The sequence below is a fragment of the Acinonyx jubatus genome, chromosome C2, assembly GCF_027475565.1.
Source record: "Acinonyx jubatus isolate Ajub_Pintada_27869175 chromosome C2, VMU_Ajub_asm_v1.0, whole genome shotgun sequence".
Lineage (NCBI taxonomy): Eukaryota > Metazoa > Chordata > Mammalia > Carnivora > Felidae > Acinonyx > Acinonyx jubatus.
Window position 1 is genome coordinate 601,755 of NC_069384.1, and position 19,296 is coordinate 621,050.

General features: G+C 49.8%; 3 protein-coding genes across 5 annotated transcripts in view; 2 read left to right on the plus strand and 1 right to left on the minus strand.

The window, feature by feature from the left end:
• The window catches only part of LSS (lanosterol synthase), a 41,243-nt gene extending 32,821 nt beyond the window's left edge, over positions 1–8,422 (plus strand). Inside the window, exon 23 of the mRNA XM_027041364.2 lies at positions 8,298–8,422. The gene's annotated coding sequence lies outside the window, so the exon portion shown is untranslated. The remainder of the gene's footprint in view (positions 1–8,297) is intronic.
• LOC128315074 (uncharacterized) lies at positions 354–4,452 on the minus strand. Of its 2 annotated transcripts, XR_008297449.1 has the most exons (4): positions 4,371–4,452; positions 3,435–3,650; positions 1,338–1,597; positions 354–463 (listed from the first exon to the last, which is right to left on the minus strand). XR_008297449.1 is itself a non-coding variant. In XM_053220417.1 (3 exons), the coding sequence occupies exons 1-3, from the start codon at positions 4,143–4,145 to the stop codon at positions 1,188–1,190; spliced, it is 648 nt and encodes a 215-aa protein (XP_053076392.1). In that variant the 5' UTR covers positions 4,146–4,351; the 3' UTR covers positions 1,090–1,187. The 2 variants fall into 2 exon arrangements, 1 of the variants encoding a protein (XP_053076392.1); XM_053220417.1 differs by lacking the exons at positions 354–463; positions 4,371–4,452 and adding an exon at positions 4,124–4,351 and having other exon boundaries at positions 1,090–1,597.
• On the plus strand, positions 2,482–17,424 carry SPATC1L (spermatogenesis and centriole associated 1 like). 2 transcript variants are annotated; one of them, XM_027041370.2, is made up of 5 exons: positions 2,482–3,866; positions 8,298–8,437; positions 8,528–8,648; positions 16,648–16,799; positions 16,930–17,424. In XM_027041370.2, exons 1-5 carry the CDS (start codon positions 3,665–3,667, stop codon positions 17,254–17,256), a joined length of 942 nt encoding a protein of 313 aa, XP_026897171.1. In that variant the 5' UTR covers positions 2,482–3,664; the 3' UTR covers positions 17,257–17,424. The 2 variants fall into 2 exon arrangements, with proteins under 2 accessions (XP_026897171.1, XP_026897169.1); XM_027041368.2 differs by having other exon boundaries at positions 8,298–8,648.
• The last annotated feature ends 1,872 nt before the right edge of the window (positions 17,425–19,296 follow it).

Genomic DNA, 19,296 nt, shown 5'->3' on the forward strand with positions numbered 1-19,296 from the left:
GCCAAGTGCTCTAGTTAAAAGCAGAAACTGTCACATTGAATGAAAAAGCATGACTCGTGTGTTGTCCGTGAGAAATCTTAAATGCAAAAATACAGGATAAAAGGACTAGTTTAGAAAACTATATGAAAAAACATTAATCATAAGGAAAAGTACTCTGTTAATATAAGGTAGGTTTCAGGAAAAGGAATGGTACTAGAAGCGAAGAGTCATTTAATAACAGTAATGCGTATGCCCTAATAACAGCTTCAGAATATGAAAAACGAAAATGGGCAGAGGGAGAGGGAATCCGATAAAGTGGGAGATTTTAACATCGTCTCAGCAGGAACAATCCTGAGTAGACAAAATCTTGAGCCAACACTTCACCTAACATTCTTTTTCAAGAGCTTATGACCCATCATTCACTAATACCACATGCGGGGTGAGGAAATTTGGAAGGATTGAAGCCATACAGTGGATTCTCCAACTGTAATGGAATGAAATTAAAAATCAGCGACAAAAAGAATACTTGGCAGGGGAGCTACCATTGCACTCCGAATGTGCTGACCCCTGCGATTTCCCCAAATGTAGGAAACTTGACTGCATAATTTGTGATGGGGGAAAAAAAGAGAAAATCCCAAATATCTGGAAATTAAGCATTATACTTCTAAATAGCCAATGATCAATAAATGAAAGTACAAGGGAAATAAAATATTTCAAGCTAAGTGAAAAAAATGACATCGAAATTTGTGGGATGTATCTAAAGCAGTGGTCATAGAAATGGTTCCAGGCTGAAATATTAACACTATATAAGGTTTCAAATCTGTGATTTAAATGTCCACCTTAAGAATTTTAAAACCAGGGGCACCTGGGTGGCTCAGTTGGTTAAGCGTCCAACTTTGGCTCAGGTCATGATCTCCAGTTCATGGGTTTGAGCCCTGCGTCAGACTGTCTTGACAGCTCAGAGCCTGGAGCATGCTTCAGATTGTGCTTCCCTCTCTCTCTGCCCCTCCCCTGCTCATGCTCTCTCTCTCTCTCTCTCTCTCTCTCTCTCTCTCTCTCCTCTCTCTCTGTGCCCCTCCCTGACTCACACTCTCTCTCTCTCTCAAAAATAAAAAAAATTAAAAACTTAAAACCAGAGTAAGTAGAAGGAAGGAAATACCAGATAAAAGAGCACAAGTCAAATGCTGTAAGAAACATAACAGAGGAGATCAGTGAAGTTGATGCTTGGAGAAACTTAACAAGTCTCTGGTCTGATCCAGAAAGAAAGGACACCTACAGCAGGCATTAAAAAGGTGCATTGCCACAGGTCCCGCAGACAGCAGGCAGTATCCAGCCTGGTTACCCCCAGGCCTACTGACCTGGCGTGGTCCGCTCGAGCTCACCGTGCTGCTGCCTCTCTGCATCCCACTGCTCGCACTGCCTGGCTTGCTGTGCCTGGCTTGCTGATCCTTATGTCCTGCTGCACACACCTGCTGGCGCTGCTGCTCCACGTTCACGTTAGGTTTTCTGCTGTGGCCGTGCGGTCTGTCCTCAGAGGCATGAGACCACAGAGTACAATGAGAGAATGTCATGGGGTGCTCAGTGCCAGTGTTCCACAGCGCAGACATGGAAAAATCCCCTGAAAGACACGGTTATTATATAGGTGTTCCTGAGAAGAAGTGGGAAATTTAAATCACCCTGTATCTACTTTAGAAATTAATTTGAAATTTAAAACTTTCCTAGAAGAAAGCTCTAGTCTCAGATGGCTTCCTGGTGAGTTTTGTCAATCATTTAAGACAGAAATAACAATCTAACACAAATACCCAGACATTCGAGGAGGAGAGAACATTTTGCGACTCCTTTGAGAGGGTGTGACCTTGATAGAAAACCAGATCAAGACATTACTGGAAAAGGAAATACAGATCAACTTCCCCACACAAATACAGAAAATATTTAACAGACTACTAGCAAGTTGAACCCAGTGATAAAAGAATGGTGCATCATGATCAGAAAATTGGCAGAGGGTGATGGTCCAGTGGCTGGAGGGGATATGATTTCCATAGGGTTTTCTAGGGGTCGTAAGAAATGGCATTTTAAATGCCATGGTGTAGGGGGACATGCTTTCATGTCCCAGGGCCTTGCTCTTAGGGGTTTTGAGGGGAGACATCCATCCTCCATCCTGGGAACTCCTGCACACCCTTGCTTAGTGGGCACTACCCATGTCCCCGCTGTCCTTGTCTGATGTGAGAGGCTGTGGGTCCAGACACTGGGCCTGTTTCAGGTTGCATGAGGTACGTTTGGGACTTAGAAATCCTCTTTCCCAGGGGTGCCTGGGTTAAGCGTCCGGCTTTGGCTCATGATCTCACGGTTTGTGAGTTTGAGCCCTGCATCACACTCTGTGCTGACAGTTCAGAGCCTGGAGCCTGCTTTGGATTCTGTGTCTCCCTCTCTCTCTCTGCCCTTCTACTACTCACACTCTCTTTCTCTCAAAAATAAGCATTTAAAAAAGTTAAAAAAAAAAAATCTTTCCACAAAACCCGACTCAAGGCTTTCTCTCCTTGAAGGAACCTTATGCTAACTTGGCAGTCTGGGGAAAATAATGGCTTTGTTCTACCTGTACCCCGAGTGCCCTTGATGTGGCATGGGGAACCCTGGATGTTGGGGCTGAAGGATGGAGGATATGCTGGTTCCTTGTTTGGACTCTATCCCTTCCCAAGAGGATCAGGACACGACCTCTCTGGTGCCTCAACGGCTGCCAAGAAGCACGACCAAGAACTCCAGAGCCAGGAAACAGTGCTGAGTGCATTTATTGCCCTCAGTAGTTAGTTGGAAGAGCGGGTGTTGGGGTGGCTTTGTGGTGGTCCCACTACCCGAGGACCAAAATCTGCACCCTGGCAGGACTCCACAAGCACAGGTCTGTGTGTGATTGGTCCGCACAGCCCTTGTGCCCGGTCGGGGGGAGTCTTCAGTTAGGTCCAGTAACAGTCAGTGTTCCGGTCGCTCAGGGCTCACAGTCCAGCCCTTCTTACGAGGGAAGTGGTCAGCAGGCTGCCTCCAACTGCCAGCCCCTTCAGATCAGAGCCCTCCTGGAGTCCACAGGGCTTGTGGGCTGTTGGGGGCACCCGAGCTCCCCTCCCTCTGCCCCACTGCCCCTTTTTCTTAAAGTGTGTGTCCCAGGTGCGCACCCTAATACGTGTCTGCACACCAGACACCGGCCTCGGTTCTGGGGGATCCCGCTTACCCCCCGGAATGGGGAGCCACTCATGGGCAGAGACACCATGAGTCAGGCGGAGTAAAGGCAGAATCCCCCTGAGGTCTGCACATGCCACACGGTGTGGATGGCCTGATGCTCCCCTCAGCCCAGTGCTCTGGCTGTTGCTAGAAGGTGCCGGAACATTCCTCTCTTGAGCTGGCTGCCCTCCCCTCAAGACCCGTCCTCATCCCTCCTGTCTGTTCCCTGTGTTCTCGGCACTCACTCTTGGTGGGAGGTGTTGCTCTGTGGGCACCGGCACAGGCGAGGTCTGTGGGTGCAGCAGGTGGGACGGGCGACGGCCGGGGTGGCACTGGCTCTTTAAGGGCGACATCACAAGGCTGCGGAAGGCCAGGCAGTGGTGGAACTCCAGGGCTGTTTCTGGAGTGTCTACGGCACTGGATTTCCACCTCCATGGGGCTGCAAGCCCATACGTGAGCACCTAAAGGCGTGGCCATGGCCGAGGGGAGTGAGCTGATGAACAGGCTCATGAGTGAGAATGCAGACCTGAAGAAGCAGGTGCGCCTCATGAAGGAGAACCAGATGCTGAAGCGTCTGCTCAGCGAGAGCTGCCAGGAGCGCGGTGGCCTTGGGGGCCGGGACCTGCTCTTCCCCAAGGCACCCGCCTACCCCGAGGACAGCTCCCCCGGGAGCGCAGGTGAGGCTACAGGCAGGACAGCAGGGCCCAGCTGGCTGCTGGGCTCCAGGAGCCGTGGTGAGGCCGTTGTGCCCCGGCAGGGGCCTTGTTCGGTGATGCCGGTGGTCTCGGGCCCCTTCCCATCCCTGAGGTCTGAGTAAACCAAGACCCAGTTCCCCATTCTCCTGTGTGTCCTCAGGTAAGGCCCTCTGGGCCACGAAGCCACATCTAGAAAATGGGGTGGGGGTTAGCCCCCCACCTCACTAGCGGCTACTCACCAGCCCCCTGCACAGAGCTCATGGATGCAAAGCCCCTTGGGCAAACATGTCCTTGGGGTCCTTCAGCCTCAAGGAGGACCTTGAAGAGGGAGCTTGGACAAGCAGAGGGTGGGGGTGGAGGATGGCAGAAAGAGGACAATGACGCCCCAAGGGGCAGCTGAGAAAACCCTATCCCCACCAGTTCTGAATTCCCACCAGAGGCCAAGGCACATGCTTGTCACCAGAAACTTGCTGAAGAGGGACTGACCTCCCAGGACTTGTCACCTGTGTGACATCCCACAGAGGGTCAGTGCTGCCTTCTTGGGCCACCAGGGATGCATTGTGCAGTGGCTGCAAAAGGCACTTGTCACCAAGCCTCATAGGTGCTGTGATTACTGCCAAGAATCAAACCCAGTGTGACTTCATTGTCCTTTGTCCTGGGAACTGGGTCAGGCTGGGGCCACCTCTGAGGGCTCAGAGCCACCCCTGTGTGAGTACTGGCAGGGATGCTGGGGCCCTCCCTCTCTCACCTTCCCTCCCATGCCTGGTTAGTAGAGGTGCGGACTCACAAGGGTCGGGCTGCTCCTGGAGAGACCCTGGTCAGGGCTTCGGTCAGGGCAGAGTCTCTGGGACCACAACCAGCACCCCTGCCTGTGGGTCACCCCTAGCAATCCCAGACTTTTGCCAGACACCAGTCTTAGCAGGAGCTCCAGTCCCCTGGGCCAGCCCAACACCACCAAGCCTTCCACACGGAGGCCTGGAGCCCTTGCTGCAGGGCGTGGGCCAACGTCAGCATGGCTGATCATCCTCAGGGAGGGGCCACCCCCATGCCCGGGGCTCTGGGACACTGCCTTCGGGCCTGGCCACAACCCTCAGCCTTCTTTGGGGACTGGAGTTTGGAACGACTCTTAACACAGCAGCAGACATTTGTGAACAGAAGGGAACTGCCACCAGCAATGGCTCATGTTTCCCACGGGCCCTTAACGTCTGCCTTCAACGCAGGATGTGCTTTAAAAACCTGCTTTCTTCATTCAACAACAGGAGCTCCTGGCAAACTTATAAATAACCCAAGAGGATGTAACATACAAGGCCAAGCTCGTGCTCCTGGCCCTGCTCCCAAAGGGAGCCACTGTCAACATTTTCTTGGGTTTCTGTCTGAAATTTGTGGTGGATATTCATGTGCACATCGGGGGATCTTCTGGGTTCCCCTAAACACGGTTGAACTGTTCTATACTTTGCCCCTTCCATCCACCTTACTTTTGTCACCTGGAGGTCCTCTTTTCTAGATCCAGGGCCTGCACTCCAGCGCTGGAGCGACTCTCGGGGTGGAGGGCAGGGGTTCCCCACAACAGCAGCCCGGCGCCAGGCCAGGCGGTGCCCTCCAGCCCCCTGCCACCTGCCATTGGGGTAACAGCCGGGAAATCCTTGGGTCAAAGGCCCTGTGCTGTTGAAATAGATGCTGCTGTGTCCTCTGCACCCTTCCAGTGCCCTCCTGACCCACAGGACCACGCACAGTGGCTAGGCTCGCACACCAGCTTCTTCCTCAGCTGCCTGTGTGCCCTGTGTGCTATGCTTGTTAGTTTGGTCTGTTTTCTGAGTCTACAACCGCACTGTGTGCAAATGATTTAAATGAGATCGACAGTGTGTATACTTGTTAATTTTGCCTTTGTCTTTGCCCTTGGTATTCCCAGAACCCTGGCTCTGGTGGCAGTTGGGCCTGGGGGTGGAGGGGCATGCAGGCTAGGTGCTGGGAGGACCCTTCTAGTCCTTCTTTTTAAAGAACAAGAAAAATTGAGAAACAGCTTGTTTTGTTCAGTTTCCATGACCTTGTTTGGCCTTGGTAGGGTGCCCTCAGCTCCTGCCCTTGGCCTGCTCCATCGGGAGGCCCCGGGCTCCTGTTGTCTGTCCTGGTGTTCGCTAGGATGGGTCTTTGCTCAGGATCTGGGGACTCTGTTCCTACCTGGATCTGGGCTTTGGTCTTCTTTCTGTGGGATCTCTGGGGATTTGATACCAGACTTGTGACCAGTTATAATCTCAATCAAGAAGCATCTTTTAATTTTTTTCAGTGTTCTAACCTTATTTATGTAATATAGGGATTCAGAATCATTTGGAGCCTGAAAGAATTTATCACTAGGCCCCCAGGCCTGCAGCCCTCAGAGCATAATTGTTTTATAACTTGTAGATTTTTCTTCTTTGCTTACTGGTCCATTTAGTTTTTCTACTTCTTACTGAGTCATTTAAAAATAATTTCCCGCAAGAGTTCTCCTGTTACTGAAATCTTAGTGACGATGCAGTTGTGTATAATGGTTGCTTGTAACTCAGACCTCTTCCTGGTCTTTCTTATGTTGCTTTTCTCATTTCCAATTTTATTTCTTCATGTTTTCTGTTTCCCTAAGGTAGTTTTCCAGTTTCATGGTCTTGTAGACTTTCACAGAACTGTCTGCGGTGTATTTCGCGGTCGTGTTCATTGTTTTCTTAAGAGCTCCTCTTCATATCTTGATTTGAATGTTTAATTTTGAGATGATTTTTATTTATTTATTTATTTATTTATTTATTTATTTATTTATTTTTTAACGTTTATTTATTTTTGAGACAGAGAGAGACAGAGCATGAACGGGGGAGGGTCAGAGAGAGAGAGGGAGACACAGAATCTGAAACAGGCTCCAGGCTCTGAGCTGTCAGCACAGAGCCTGACGCGGGGCTCGAACTCACGGACCGCGAGATCATGACCTGAGCCGAAGTCGGACGCCCAACCGACTGAGCCACCCAGGCGCCCCGAGATGATTTTTAAAAAGTAATTGAAGCATTTAAATTACTAATTTCAATCCAAATACAGTCTTAAACGTACTGATGTCTTAATATATAATGTTCTGATTTTCATTATCAATAATGATTGTTTTTTATTATTATTTCTTCCTCGATGTGATCGTTACTTGGGAGAATGCTTTTACTTCTGAGGAAATACAATTTTCTCCTGGCCACATGGGCAACAGGAGGCAAGACACATCCTAATGGATGTCTTTTTTTGAACATTTTTTTCTGAGAAATCATTGCTGGAGATAGATCAGTTGGTTCCTGAGGAGGCACCTTTTAGGATATAATTTTTCATGATAGCTCTTAAAACACACTATTTCTCAAGTATATATTTAGCTTATTGCCAGGAGAACAAGATTATAACATGAGGGTAAGAAAGGATTTTATAAATCAAAAAGAATCGATAAGTTAAAGTTGACTACATTATAATTTAAAACTTCTGCATGAGAGTCAGTATAAAAGAGATTCAGACCTAAGCAAGGCACCCACCGGAAGACACAACACTTTTCATCAACAAGGAATTAGTATGCAGGAGACAAAAAAAGCTGTTACAAATAATTTTAAAGACCACCCCTCCCCCCAAAAAAACAAGCAGAGAAAAGGCAAAGAAAATTCACAGAAAGGAAACCTGAGGGGCCGATGAGCACATGAAATGATGTTCACTATCACTGGGGATTAGGGAAAAGCCATGTGTTGTTTTCTGCCGGGGGACCACTGATGTAGAATACAGAGGAGGTTAAACAGCACACACCTGAGCCCAGTGTAGACAGTATAAACAGCACGCACCTTGCCCACTGTGAGCAAGGAGGCACATTAAGGAATGCTGATTATAGCTTTGCTTTTTCAAGGAAAACAGGAATCATCCCCATGCTTATCAACAGGGCAGTGGATATGAAAATTGCTGTGTGTGTGTGTGTGCACGCGCGCGTGCACACTCACATGCGTGCATGCATGCATGCCCATGTGTGCCAAAAAATGGTTAAATGTATCAGGTAAGCTACCCAATGATTCAATATGGATGAATTCCCAAAAAAATGCAGCAAAAAGGTATTTTGCAGGATAAAACATGTATAGGATGATACCATTTATGTACATTTAAAAGCATAAGCAAGTCCCTCTGTATTGTGTGTGGGTTCCCAGGTGGGTGGGAAGCGCACGGGGGCACGTGTGCTTGCCGTGCCCATAAACTTGAGGCTGGTGGTTTCCTCAGGTGGGCTGGGCACCCACAGTGTCATATTCTCTAGAGGGAGGAGGAGGGCTCTGAAACACGGGGTGGGGTGTCACAGATTGAGGCTGGGTATGTGGATGTTCTTCTGTATTCTCTCCCTCCTTAGGGATGTCTCAGGAACACAGCCTGACCTGCCCTCCCTCCCCATCCCAGGTGCAGACTTTGGAAGGTTCAGTGGCATCCCTGATGCACCCTCCCAGCTGCAGACGTCCTCCCTGGAGGACCTGCTGTGCTCACATGCCCCCATCTCCAGTGAGGATGACGCCTCCCCTGGCTGTGCCACCTCCTCCCAGGTGCCCTTCAAGGCTTTCCTCAGCCCCCCAGAGCTGCGTGCACCCCGAGGCACTGACAGGAAGCTGTCCCCGCTCCTGAACCCCTTGCAGGACCCGCTGGCAGACAAGACCCTGCTGGAGCCCAGGGAGATGGTCCGGCCCAAGAAAGTGTGCTTCTCAGAGAGCAGCCTGCCGTCTGGGGACAGGACGAGAAGGAGCTACTACCTTAACGGTATGGCCCAGGCAGGGGCGGGCACCAGGGTGCAGTAGTCTGGGTGACCAGCTGGGCACAGCTTCTCCATTTTCCTGCAGAGGGAGGAGAGTGTGGCTGGGAGGCCAGGGTCTGGGGCTGCTTCTGTGGACATTTTTTGCCTATTAAAAAAAATGGACTTGCTTATCTTATGATCGAGTTGTCAGAGTTCTACATATATTCTGGATACAAATCCTTTTCTGGGTGTGTGTCTTGCAAATGTTGTCTCCCACTCTCTGGCCTTTCAGTTGCATAAGTGTTCTTTAAAGAGCAAAACTGTTTAATTTGATAAAGTCCAGTTTATTGATTTTTTTTTGTTTTATACAATTCATGTTTTTTGTGTCCTATTTAAGAAATCTTTGTCAAACTCATGGTCACAAAGATTGTTTCCTATGTGTTCTTCTAGAAGTATTATGGCTTTAGATTTTACATTTAGGTTTCTGATCAATTTCAAGTCAATTTTTGTGCATGGTATGAGATTTGCATTTGTTGGCTTCTTCCAACACCAGTGTTTAGAAAGATTATTTTTTCTTCATTGAATTGCCTTGACCCTTTTGTCAAAAATCAACTGTTCATATATGTATAAGTTTATCTCTGGACACCTTCCCCCCGCCATGCTGTGTTATTTGTCTGTGTTGATTCCAGTACATATGGTTTCTATTACTGTAGCTTTAAAGTAAGATCGTCATTCATATAATGTCTTGTTCTCCATTTTCAAAGTTGCCCTGGCTATTGTAGGTCCTTTGCATTTCCACATGAGTTTTAGAATCAACTTGTCCAACTTCGCACAAAAGCTTGCAAGGAGTTTGATTGGGATTGCTCTGGATCTATAGATTGATTAGGTCAGTTTTCAGGGAAATTAACAATTTATTAATAATAACAATATTCAACCTTTGGGTCCGTAAATGCTGTGTGTCTCTCCATTTATGTAGTTCTTTAAACATTTCTTTCAACAGTGTTTATAGTCTTCTATGTATAGATCTTGCACATTTTGATAAATTAATTCTTAGTATTTTCGCATTTTTGATACTATAGGAAATAGTATTGCCTTTATCATTATCAATTTCTGATTGCTCATTTCTAGTATATAGTAACACAGTTGATTTTTGTGTATTTACTCCTGTGATCCTTAATTTTATTTGTCGACTTGACTGGGCCATGAAAAGAACTACCCAGATAATTGGTCAAACATTCTGGGTGTTTCTGTGAGAGTGTTTCTGGATGAGTTGAACATTTAATAGACTGAGTAAGCACATTGCCCTCTCAGTGTGGGTGGGCTTCATCCCATCACTTCAAGGCCTGAATAGGACAAAAAGTTTGATCCTACCCCAAGGAAGAGAAAATTCCTCCTGCCTGGTTGCCTTTGGACCTGAAACATGCCTTGAACTGAAACATGTTCTTGAGTTTCAAGCCTTCAGTGCTCTGGACTGAAACCACACCATTGGTTCTCTTGGTTCTCAGACCTTTAAAGGCAGGCTAGAACAACATTTTCAGTCTCCCTGGATCTCTAGCTTGCTAACTCACCTTGCAGATCTTGAGACTTGTTAGTCTCCATAATCATGTGGGCCAATTTCCTACGCGCGTGCGCGCGCGTGCACACACACACACACACACACACACACACACACACACACACACCCTGTTGGTTCTGTTTCTATTTCTCTGGAGAACCCTGAAAAATAAAAATGTTGTATCTTGCAACCTTACTGAACTCACTTATTTTTTAAAATGTTTTTATTTATTATTTTTGAGGCAGAGTGTCAGGGAGCAGGGAGAAGAGGGAGGCAGACAGAGAATCTGTGCTGTCAGTGCAGAGCCCAATATTGGGCATGAATCATGAAATGTGAGATCATGACCTGAGTTGAAGTCAGAGGCTTAATCTATTGAGCCATCCAGGCGCCTCCTGAACTCATTTGTTCTAGTAGATTTCTTTAAGTTTATTTATTTTGAGAGAGACAGAGCTTACAAATTTGGGAGGGGCAGAGAAAGAGAGAGAGAGAGAGAGAGAGAGAGAGAGAGAGAGAGAGAGAGAGAGAGAATCCCAAGCAGGCTCCACACTGCCAGTGCAGAGCTTGATGCGGAGCCTGAACTCACAAGCCAGCAGATCATGACCTGTGCCAAAGTTGGACGCTAACTGACTGAGTCACCCAGGCACCACTGTTCTAGTAGCTTTTTGTAGATTCCTTAGGATATATGATTGTGTCATTTGCAAATAAAGACAAATTTATTTTTTCATTTCTAGTTTGTATTCCTTTTATTTTTCTTATCTTATTGCATTGGCAAGAAATGGTGACAGTGGACTTTTTCTTTTTTTCTTTTCCTAATTTAGGAAGCATTCAGTCTGTTATTGTTAAGTATGATGTTAGCTCAGGTCTTTGTAGATGAATTTTATCAGGTTGAGGAAGTTCCCTTTAATTCCTAGTTTTCTTATAATGAATGGATATTGGATTTTGTGAAATGCTTTTTCTGCATCTACTGAGATGAGCATTTGGTTTTTATTTGTAGTCTGTTTCAGCTAATATGGTTAATTACATTGATTGATTTTTGAATTGTAAACCAACCTCACATTCCTGAGATAAACCTTACTTGGTCGTGACGTATTATACTTTTTTGTATTGTTGGATTTAATTTCCTAAATTTTGTTGAGAATTTTTGCTGTCTATGATATTGGTCTATAGTTTTCTTTTCATGTCATTTTCTGGTTTTGGTACCAGGTTAATGTTGACTTCGGTGAATGAGGTGGAAAGTACTCCATTCTCTTTAACTATGTAGAGGAGTTTATGTAGAATTGGTATCATTTATTCCTTAGATGTTTGGTAAAAGTCACCACTGAATCCACCCAAGTCTTTAATTGTCTTTGTAGGAATATTTCCCCTGCCACAAGTTCAGTTTCCTTGTCGATATACAGCTATTCAAATGATCTATTTCTTCTTAGGGAGCTTTGGCAATTCACTCACGATAGTGAGCTTCTGTGTTTTTTAAGGAATTAATCCATTTCATCTAAGCTGTCAAATTTATTAGCATAAAATTGTTTCTAGTATTCCATTATTATCCTTTTAACATCTGTAGGATCTGCGGTGAGACCATCTCTAATTTCTGATAGTGGTAATTTTTGTCCTCTTTCTCTTTTCCCCTAATATGTCTGGCTACAGGTTTATCAATATTGTTGACTTTTTTCTGTGAAGAATAGATTTTGGCTGAATCTTGGAAGGCCAAGTTTGGACTAGAAATGATTGCTAGAACATCTCAGGTATATATCACTTCTTCCATCCAATTTATGCTTTAAAGACAGAACAGGATGGTAAGCGAGACTGATTCCTGATTAGAGAAGTGTATGAATATAGAAGGGGAAATTTGCACTCTGAGCTTCATGGCTCTCATCTGCCCTGACAAACTGCTGTGCAGTCAATCTGGTTTTCAGCTTGAACTCTTGGGTACTTATGCAGCCTCGCAAAGTGATTAGGGAAGGAGAACACTAAAGACTACAGTGCACTGTGGCAATAAAATAAAGAAGGCCTGAATAAGTGGAAAAACATCTCATGTTCGGGGACCAGAAGGCTTTACATCATTACGATGGCAGCACTCCCCAAGTTGACGTGCAGATTCAACGTGATTCCCATCACAATCCCAGCTGGCTTCCCTGCATAAATTGACAAACTCCTCCTGAAATTCAGGTGGAAATGTAAGGGACCCAGAACAGGCAACACAATCTTGAGAAAGGAGAGCAAAATTGGAGGACTTACACTTCGCAATTCCAAAACTTACTGTAAAGCTACAGGAATCCAGGCAGTGTGGTGGTCATAAGACAGACGTACAGAGATCAGCAAAGTAGAATTGAGGTTCCAGAAATAAGCCCAGGCATTTACAGGTTTAATGTGCAACATGGACACCAAGACTTGTTCAGCAGAGAGAGACTTGTCTTTGCAACAAATGATGTTGGGACAAGTGGACAAACATGTACAAGAATGAGCTGGACCTCACACCCCATGTGAAAATTAACTCAAAATGTATCAAAGACCTAAAAAAATCTAAAAGAGCTAAAGCCATATAACACTTAGAAGAAAACACAGAGAAAAATCTCATGACCTCGGATTTGGCAATAGATTTTCAGATGTGACACCAAAAGCATTAGCAACAAAAGGAAAAGTATATGTATTGGGTTGTATCAAAAGTAAAAATTTTTGTATTTATTGATTTTTTATTTTAGAAAGAGAGAAAGTCCATGAACAGGGGAGAGGGGCGGAAGGAGAATCTTTTTTTTTTTTTTAATGTTTATTTATTTTTGAGAGAGGTAGTGAACGAGCAGGGGAGGAGCAGAGGGAGAGGGAGAGGGACAGAGGATCTGAAGCAGTCTCTGAGCTGTTAGCACAGAGCCCGACACGGGGCTCAAACTCATGAACCATGAGATCATGACTTAAGCTGAATTTGAATGCTCAACCAACTGAGCCACCCAGGCGCCCCAAAACTTTTGTATTTCAGAGGAACACATTTCAAGAAAGTGAACTGAGCCTACAGAGTGGGAGAAAATATTTGTCAATCAGATGATAAGGGGCTAGTATCCAGGATATATAAGAACTCTCTACAACTCCACAGTAAAAAGACAATCTAATTAAAAATGGGCAAAACACAATGAATATTTCCCCAAAGAAGACGTATAGATGACAAATAAGCACATGAAAAGATGCTCCAAATCCTCAGTCATCAGCCAAACACTGATGAAACCACAATGAGAAACCACTTCACGTCTACTAGGATGGCTATAAAAAAATGAGGGACCGGCACAAGTGTTGGAGAGGATGTGGAGACAATCGGAACCCATGTACATTGTCGCTGTGGAAAGCAGTTTGGCATTTCATCAAAAGTTACACATAGAATTACCAATGATTCCATTCCTGGGCATATGTATCTAAAAGAACTGAAAACATTTGTCCACACAAAATTAAAAAAAAATTTTTTTTGATGTTTTTATTTATTTTTGAGACAGAGACAAAGCACGAACTGGGGAGGGGCAGAGAGAGAGGGAGACAGGAACTGAAGTGGGCTCTGCCTGACAGCAGAGAGCCCAATGTGGGGCTCGAACTCACAAGTGATGAGATAGATCATGACCTGAGCTGAAGTCAGACACTTGGCTGACTGAGCGCCCCCACACAAAAATTTTTATATGAATGTTCATAGCAACGTTGTCCATGATAGCGCAAAGGCCTCTCAACGGACGAAGGGATGAACAGAATGTGGTCCATCCATGCAACGGGATTGGTTCTGCCCCAGATAGGAATGCTGTGCTGACACCTGCTGGAGTGTGGAGGCACCTCGGAAACAGCTGAGAGAAAGCCAGCCCAGCCTGAGGATCACCTGCTGCGTGGCTACACTTGCATGAAATGTCCAGAATAGATACATCCATAAGGACAGGAAGTAGTTTGGTAGCTGCGGGGCTGCGGGGAGAGCGCTGTGTGACTGATAGTGGGTACAGGGTATCGCTTTGGTGATGAAAATATTTTGGAATTTGATTGCGGTGATGGCTGTACAACTGTGAATATAGAAAAACATCTGAACTGCGTACTTTGAGAGACTCAGTTTTATAGGATGTGAATTGTATCTGAATAAAAAACATTTTTAAATGATCGGGGAAGCATTGGGCCCCATATGCCTCAGTTCCTTTGTCTGTAAGTGGGGTCTGAGGCCCCTTTGGGATCATGGTGAGGATGAATGAAGTCCCAGAGGCACCAGAAAACGCTCCTGGGGAAAGAAAGCGGATGCCGCCCCCCAGGATGCCTCGGAGGGCTCCGAATCCCCATCAGGTGGTGCTCCTGGGAGGGGGCGTCTTGCCAGGAACCTCCCTCACCCGCTCACCTCCTGAGGTCCAGAGCTGTGTGGGGAGCCACTGTCCCTCTTGCCACTCCAGCTGCTTGAGTGACACCAGATCACTTTCTGACACCCTCTGTGGCCCGTTTCCCCGGCATTCCACCCCAGCATTTCTCCTGGGCCCTTGGAGCCCTGCACCGTCTCAGCTCATATCCGACTTTCCCCACCCGGTGATCCTTTGGCTCCAGGGCCCCACAGCTCCGAGGCCTTCCTCGCTGGGTCTGCTGGGGGACATGTGGCTCTGGGCCATCTGCATCCACACCCTTGTGGCTCCTCCTTCTCCCCACCCCCGCCTGCAGAGCCACATGGACTGTGCCCCGTGCGCCTCGGTCACGGACTCCTCGCTCAGTGCCTGCAGGTGCGGCTGAGGGAGTGGAAGCACAGTCCCCTACCCCCTCGGCCTGTCCTCTCTGGCTGTCCAGCCTGTCCTGGAAGGAGCTGATAAGCCCGTGCTGACTGGCTGTTATGTGCTGGGAGGGGCTACCGTGTTCCTGTGGTGGGAGTGACCTGGCAGCTTTCTGGGACTAGCGGTTATGTGGACACAGTCACAGGAGGGGGCCAACTGTACGGGTCACAGGTATGGCTGGTCCTGGGGCTCCGCAGCACTCACGGCTCAGATGGCCACACGGGAGGCTCCCCTGGGCTGGTGTGGGGTGTCCTGAGTGTTGGAGCCTGAGCCTCCGGAGGGTGCAGTTGTGTGCGGGTCACAGGACCCAGTCTGTGCGTGCGCTGTCCGCCTGCTGGGTGGGCCCCGTGGGCTGCACCCGGTTGATGCCCTGGAGGGTCTGCGTCGCGGTCAGGTTTGGAAAAGCCACAGGGGCTCTAGGAAAGGCTCTACGGATGGCTCTGTTATTAAGTGTCTCTCGTGGGGATGAAAGAGCAGAGTGTGGAAGCGGCAGGGGTCTGGGGGCCCCGGTCAGGTGGAGGGTCCCCAGCGCAGAGGCTCTGCCTGACTCTGACGCAGGCCTCCTCACTTTGGGTCTCTCCATGTCAGATTCATCCAACGGTAGTAACTGGCAGGGTGTTTTTCAGAGAGCACAGGGTTTTGAAGGCGTGGCCGCCTATCTGCTGCACAATGAACAGAGGCTGCTGTAGGAGGGCAGATTTGGAAGCAGGTGTTGGGGGGGGAGGGTGGCTGCTGGGCCTGGAAACATCAGGAAGACAGTTAGACAGGATCTCCTGCCCACCCAGCAATCCTCTCCACAAACTCAGGGAAGAGTTTTATTATCAAGTAAACATTAAACCAGCCTGTGATGCAGAGGCTTCCAAGACAGCCAGGCGGACAGGACCCGTTACATGGGGCACACACGTGTTGTCGAGCCACATGGGCCACACGTGTTGTCGAGTCACATAGGTCACGCGTGTTGTCGAGTCACATGGATCACACATGTTGTCGAGTCACATGGGGCACACGTGTTGTCGAGTCACATGGGTCAGCGTGTTGCCGAGTCACATGGATCACGTGTGTTGAGTCACATGGGGCACACGTGTTGTCGAGTCACACGGGGCACACACATGTTGAATCACATGGGTCACACACGTGTTGTCGAGTCAACCTGCACCCTGCCCTCAGGAGATGAGGGGACATGCCTACCTAGCCTCTCCCGACGCACCTGGTCAGAGGGGTGGGCCTTCTGGTAGGGCTTACTCTTGACCCAGGTGCCTGGCCAGAATCCCCTGGGGGAGGGGCAATACAAATAGTCCTGGGCTGTAAAACAAGCTCTTAAAGACATTTCTGTCCATCTCAAAGGGACAGAGAGAGGACTCAGGATCACAGCTTTCTCAGGTTGCTCTAAGAGGGAAAAGAGAATAGGTCTCTCTCTCCTTTTTGGTGACAGAAAAGTCAAGGTTTTCTTTTCCATTTGTATTTGCCCTCGCAGTGGAGGGCAGGGGATGCAGCAGTGGGGAGGAGCAGGCCATGCGCCTTCATCATGCTTGGGCCCCTTTGGGAAGCCCCGCCCAGGCCCCAGTGGCTTCACCCCAAACTTACAGCAGTTGCGTTTAGGTTGGTCCTTTTCTCAAAGTAGATCCTGGGGCACGGGCAGGAGGAAGGCGGGTGGCCCCTGACCGTCCGTGTCCTGGAGCCCCCAGCCTGGCTCACTGCCCCCGCTGCTCACAGAGATCCAGGGCTTCTCCAGCGCTGCGAAGGACGGGCGCATCGTCGGGGAGATCGCCTTCCAGCTGGACCGGCGCATCCTGGCCTATGTCTTCCCAGGAGTGACCAGGCTGTATGGCTTCACCGTGTCCAACATCCCTGAGAAGATCAAGCAGGTGTGCCTCTCCGCCCCAGGGTCCCCTCCCTGTCCTGGAGTCCCCTCCCTGCTGTGAGGACCCCTCCCTGCCCTGGGGCCCCTGTCGCCCCCACCCACGCCCGCGCTGTGCCCACCCCCACCACCCCCAGACGTCCATCAAGTCCCTGGACGGGTCGGTGGACGAGAAGAAGCTTCGTGAGCTGACACACCGCTACCTGATGCTGACCGCGCGCCTGGAGAGGCTGGGTTACAACCGTGAGGTGCACCCGGTGTTCAGCGAGTTCCTCATCAACACCTACGGCATCCTGAAGCAGCGGCCCGACCTGCGCGCCGACCCGCTGCACAGCAGCCCGGCCGCGCTGCGCAAGCTGGTCATCGACGTGGTGCCCCCCAAGTTCCTGGGCGACGCGCTGCTGCTGCTCACCTGCCTGTGTGAGCTCTCCAAGGAGGACCGCAAGCCGCTCTTCGCCTGGTGAGCCCGTCCGCACCCGCCGTGCCTTGCCTGCAATAAACATGTTTGCTCCAAACCCGGGGGCCACGTGCCTCCTGCGTGTCCCCTCCGGCCCGGGGCAGGGGCCCAGTCTGCCGACAGGGCGCCCGGGGCCACAGGCGCCTCTCACCAACCGGGCCGCCCGCCGCCCACCCCTGCGCGGCACTGTGGCACTTTATTAAAATCATCTGTTTTCCTGTGTACCTTTACCTTTGGCTCTTTGAAGGCGTGGAGGGCGTAGCAGGAGGTGCCTGCTGGTATTTGTGGAAAGAAGCCAGGACCGAGCCTCCAGGGCAGGGGGCTGTGGCTCTGGCCAGGCTCCCAGACCCTCCGGCCCTCAGGGCCTTCCCCATGACCCCATTACCATCCTCTGAGGTCTGTCTCCTCCCGTGAAACGGCCAGTGGCTGGTTTCCCCAAACGGAGAGGCTGAGGCAAGGATCCGGATGCTGGGGGGACAGCGATAGAATCTGCAGAGCTCTGTGAAAAGTGAAAACACAGGTCTCTTGTTCAAAAGTAGGAATTTCAAGAAGGTGACAGCAGCGTGTTGGATAGAGAATAAGGCCCATGCAGCTGTGAGGATTCCTGGGAGGCTATTTATTTGGGATGATTTGATGTACCCCACCCCTTGACCCCTGCTGGAGCCATCAGTTCCCTGTCTCTCCTGGGGTCTTAAGGACAGGTGACCTTCTGGGCCCACGTGAGGACCAGGGCCTGGTGCTGGCACCTTCCTGGCCTTGACTGTGAGTAGAGGGTCTCTGGTCACTTCTCTGCTGGTGGTGTGAGGACCGTCCCTCGGTCCTCACAGCCTCTGGTGTCCCAGGTGTCCAGCACCTTAGGGCACAGCTTGGGCAACTGTAACGAGCACCACAGACCAGGGGCGTTCGGACAACACACATTTATTTCCTCCTCGTGCTGGAGGCTGGACACCTGAGGTCCAGGTGGTGGCAGGGCTGGTCCCTCCTGAGGCCTTTCCTGGCCGTGTGGGTGCAGCCTTCTCCCTGGGTCCTCACATGCTTGTCCCCTTGCATGTCTGTGTCCTGATTTCCTCTTCAGGACAGCGGTCAGAGGGGATTAGGGTCATCCTATGACAGACATAATTTTAGCTTTATTACCTCTTTCAAGACCCTGTCTCCAAATACAGCTAATTCTGAGGTGCTGGGGAGTCGGGGATTCTACCTATGATTTTGGGGGTGGGCACAATTCAGTCCACAACCGACGCCATCCTCCCCTTCCAGCCACGGGACGCCGACCCCCAGCTGAGGGACTCTCTGACTTTGGGGGTCTCTGCAGGGCACACACAGGTCTGGCACCTGGGCTGTTGGAGGAGGGACTGGTGGTGGGCACTTCTGGGATGCAGGCTCTCTCTGGGTGAGCCTTGGCGTTAGGAGCCGGGTTCGGAGGAATGTTTCTATTGGGTCTTTGCTGTCTGCCGGGTGCTGCTGGGGCTCCCCTGTGACCGTGCTGGACCCGGGAGTGGAGCAGCCGTCGTCTGCGTCCACCCGGGGGAGTCGTGGCTGGAGGTGGTCTGGCCCGCCCCCAGCCTCCGGGGTCTCTGGGCTCGCCTGGCTGCTCCAGGGCTGACGCTGGAGGGGTGGGGTCCCGCAGCCCACACAGCTGGGGATCCACGAGATCTGGGCATCTCCTCACCTGGGCCCTGTGGCTACCCTGCACTGCCACGGCTGTGTGGGTGCCTGTGCCCGGGAAGAAGGCAGATGGGGTATGGTCTGCCTTTGGGGGGGTCCCTGCAGGGGGATTGAGAGTGCCCTGAGAGGCGGGGCAGAGGTGAACCTCAGGTTTGAGGTATCTGTACACTGCTGGAGTGGCCACGAGAGGTGGCTTTGCAGACTGGAAGTGCCCACCCCATTCAAGATGGCACTGACTCCAGCTGGGCCCTCTGGGTGCAGGGCCCTGGGCTGCTGGCCTGAGCACATCACTTCTTTGTGGGGAGCCTCTGGCCTCGGGGGACAGCAGCCAGCGGCTGGGAGAGCCGGAACGTCGTCGTGAGCACTTGCTCCCCAAGGGCAT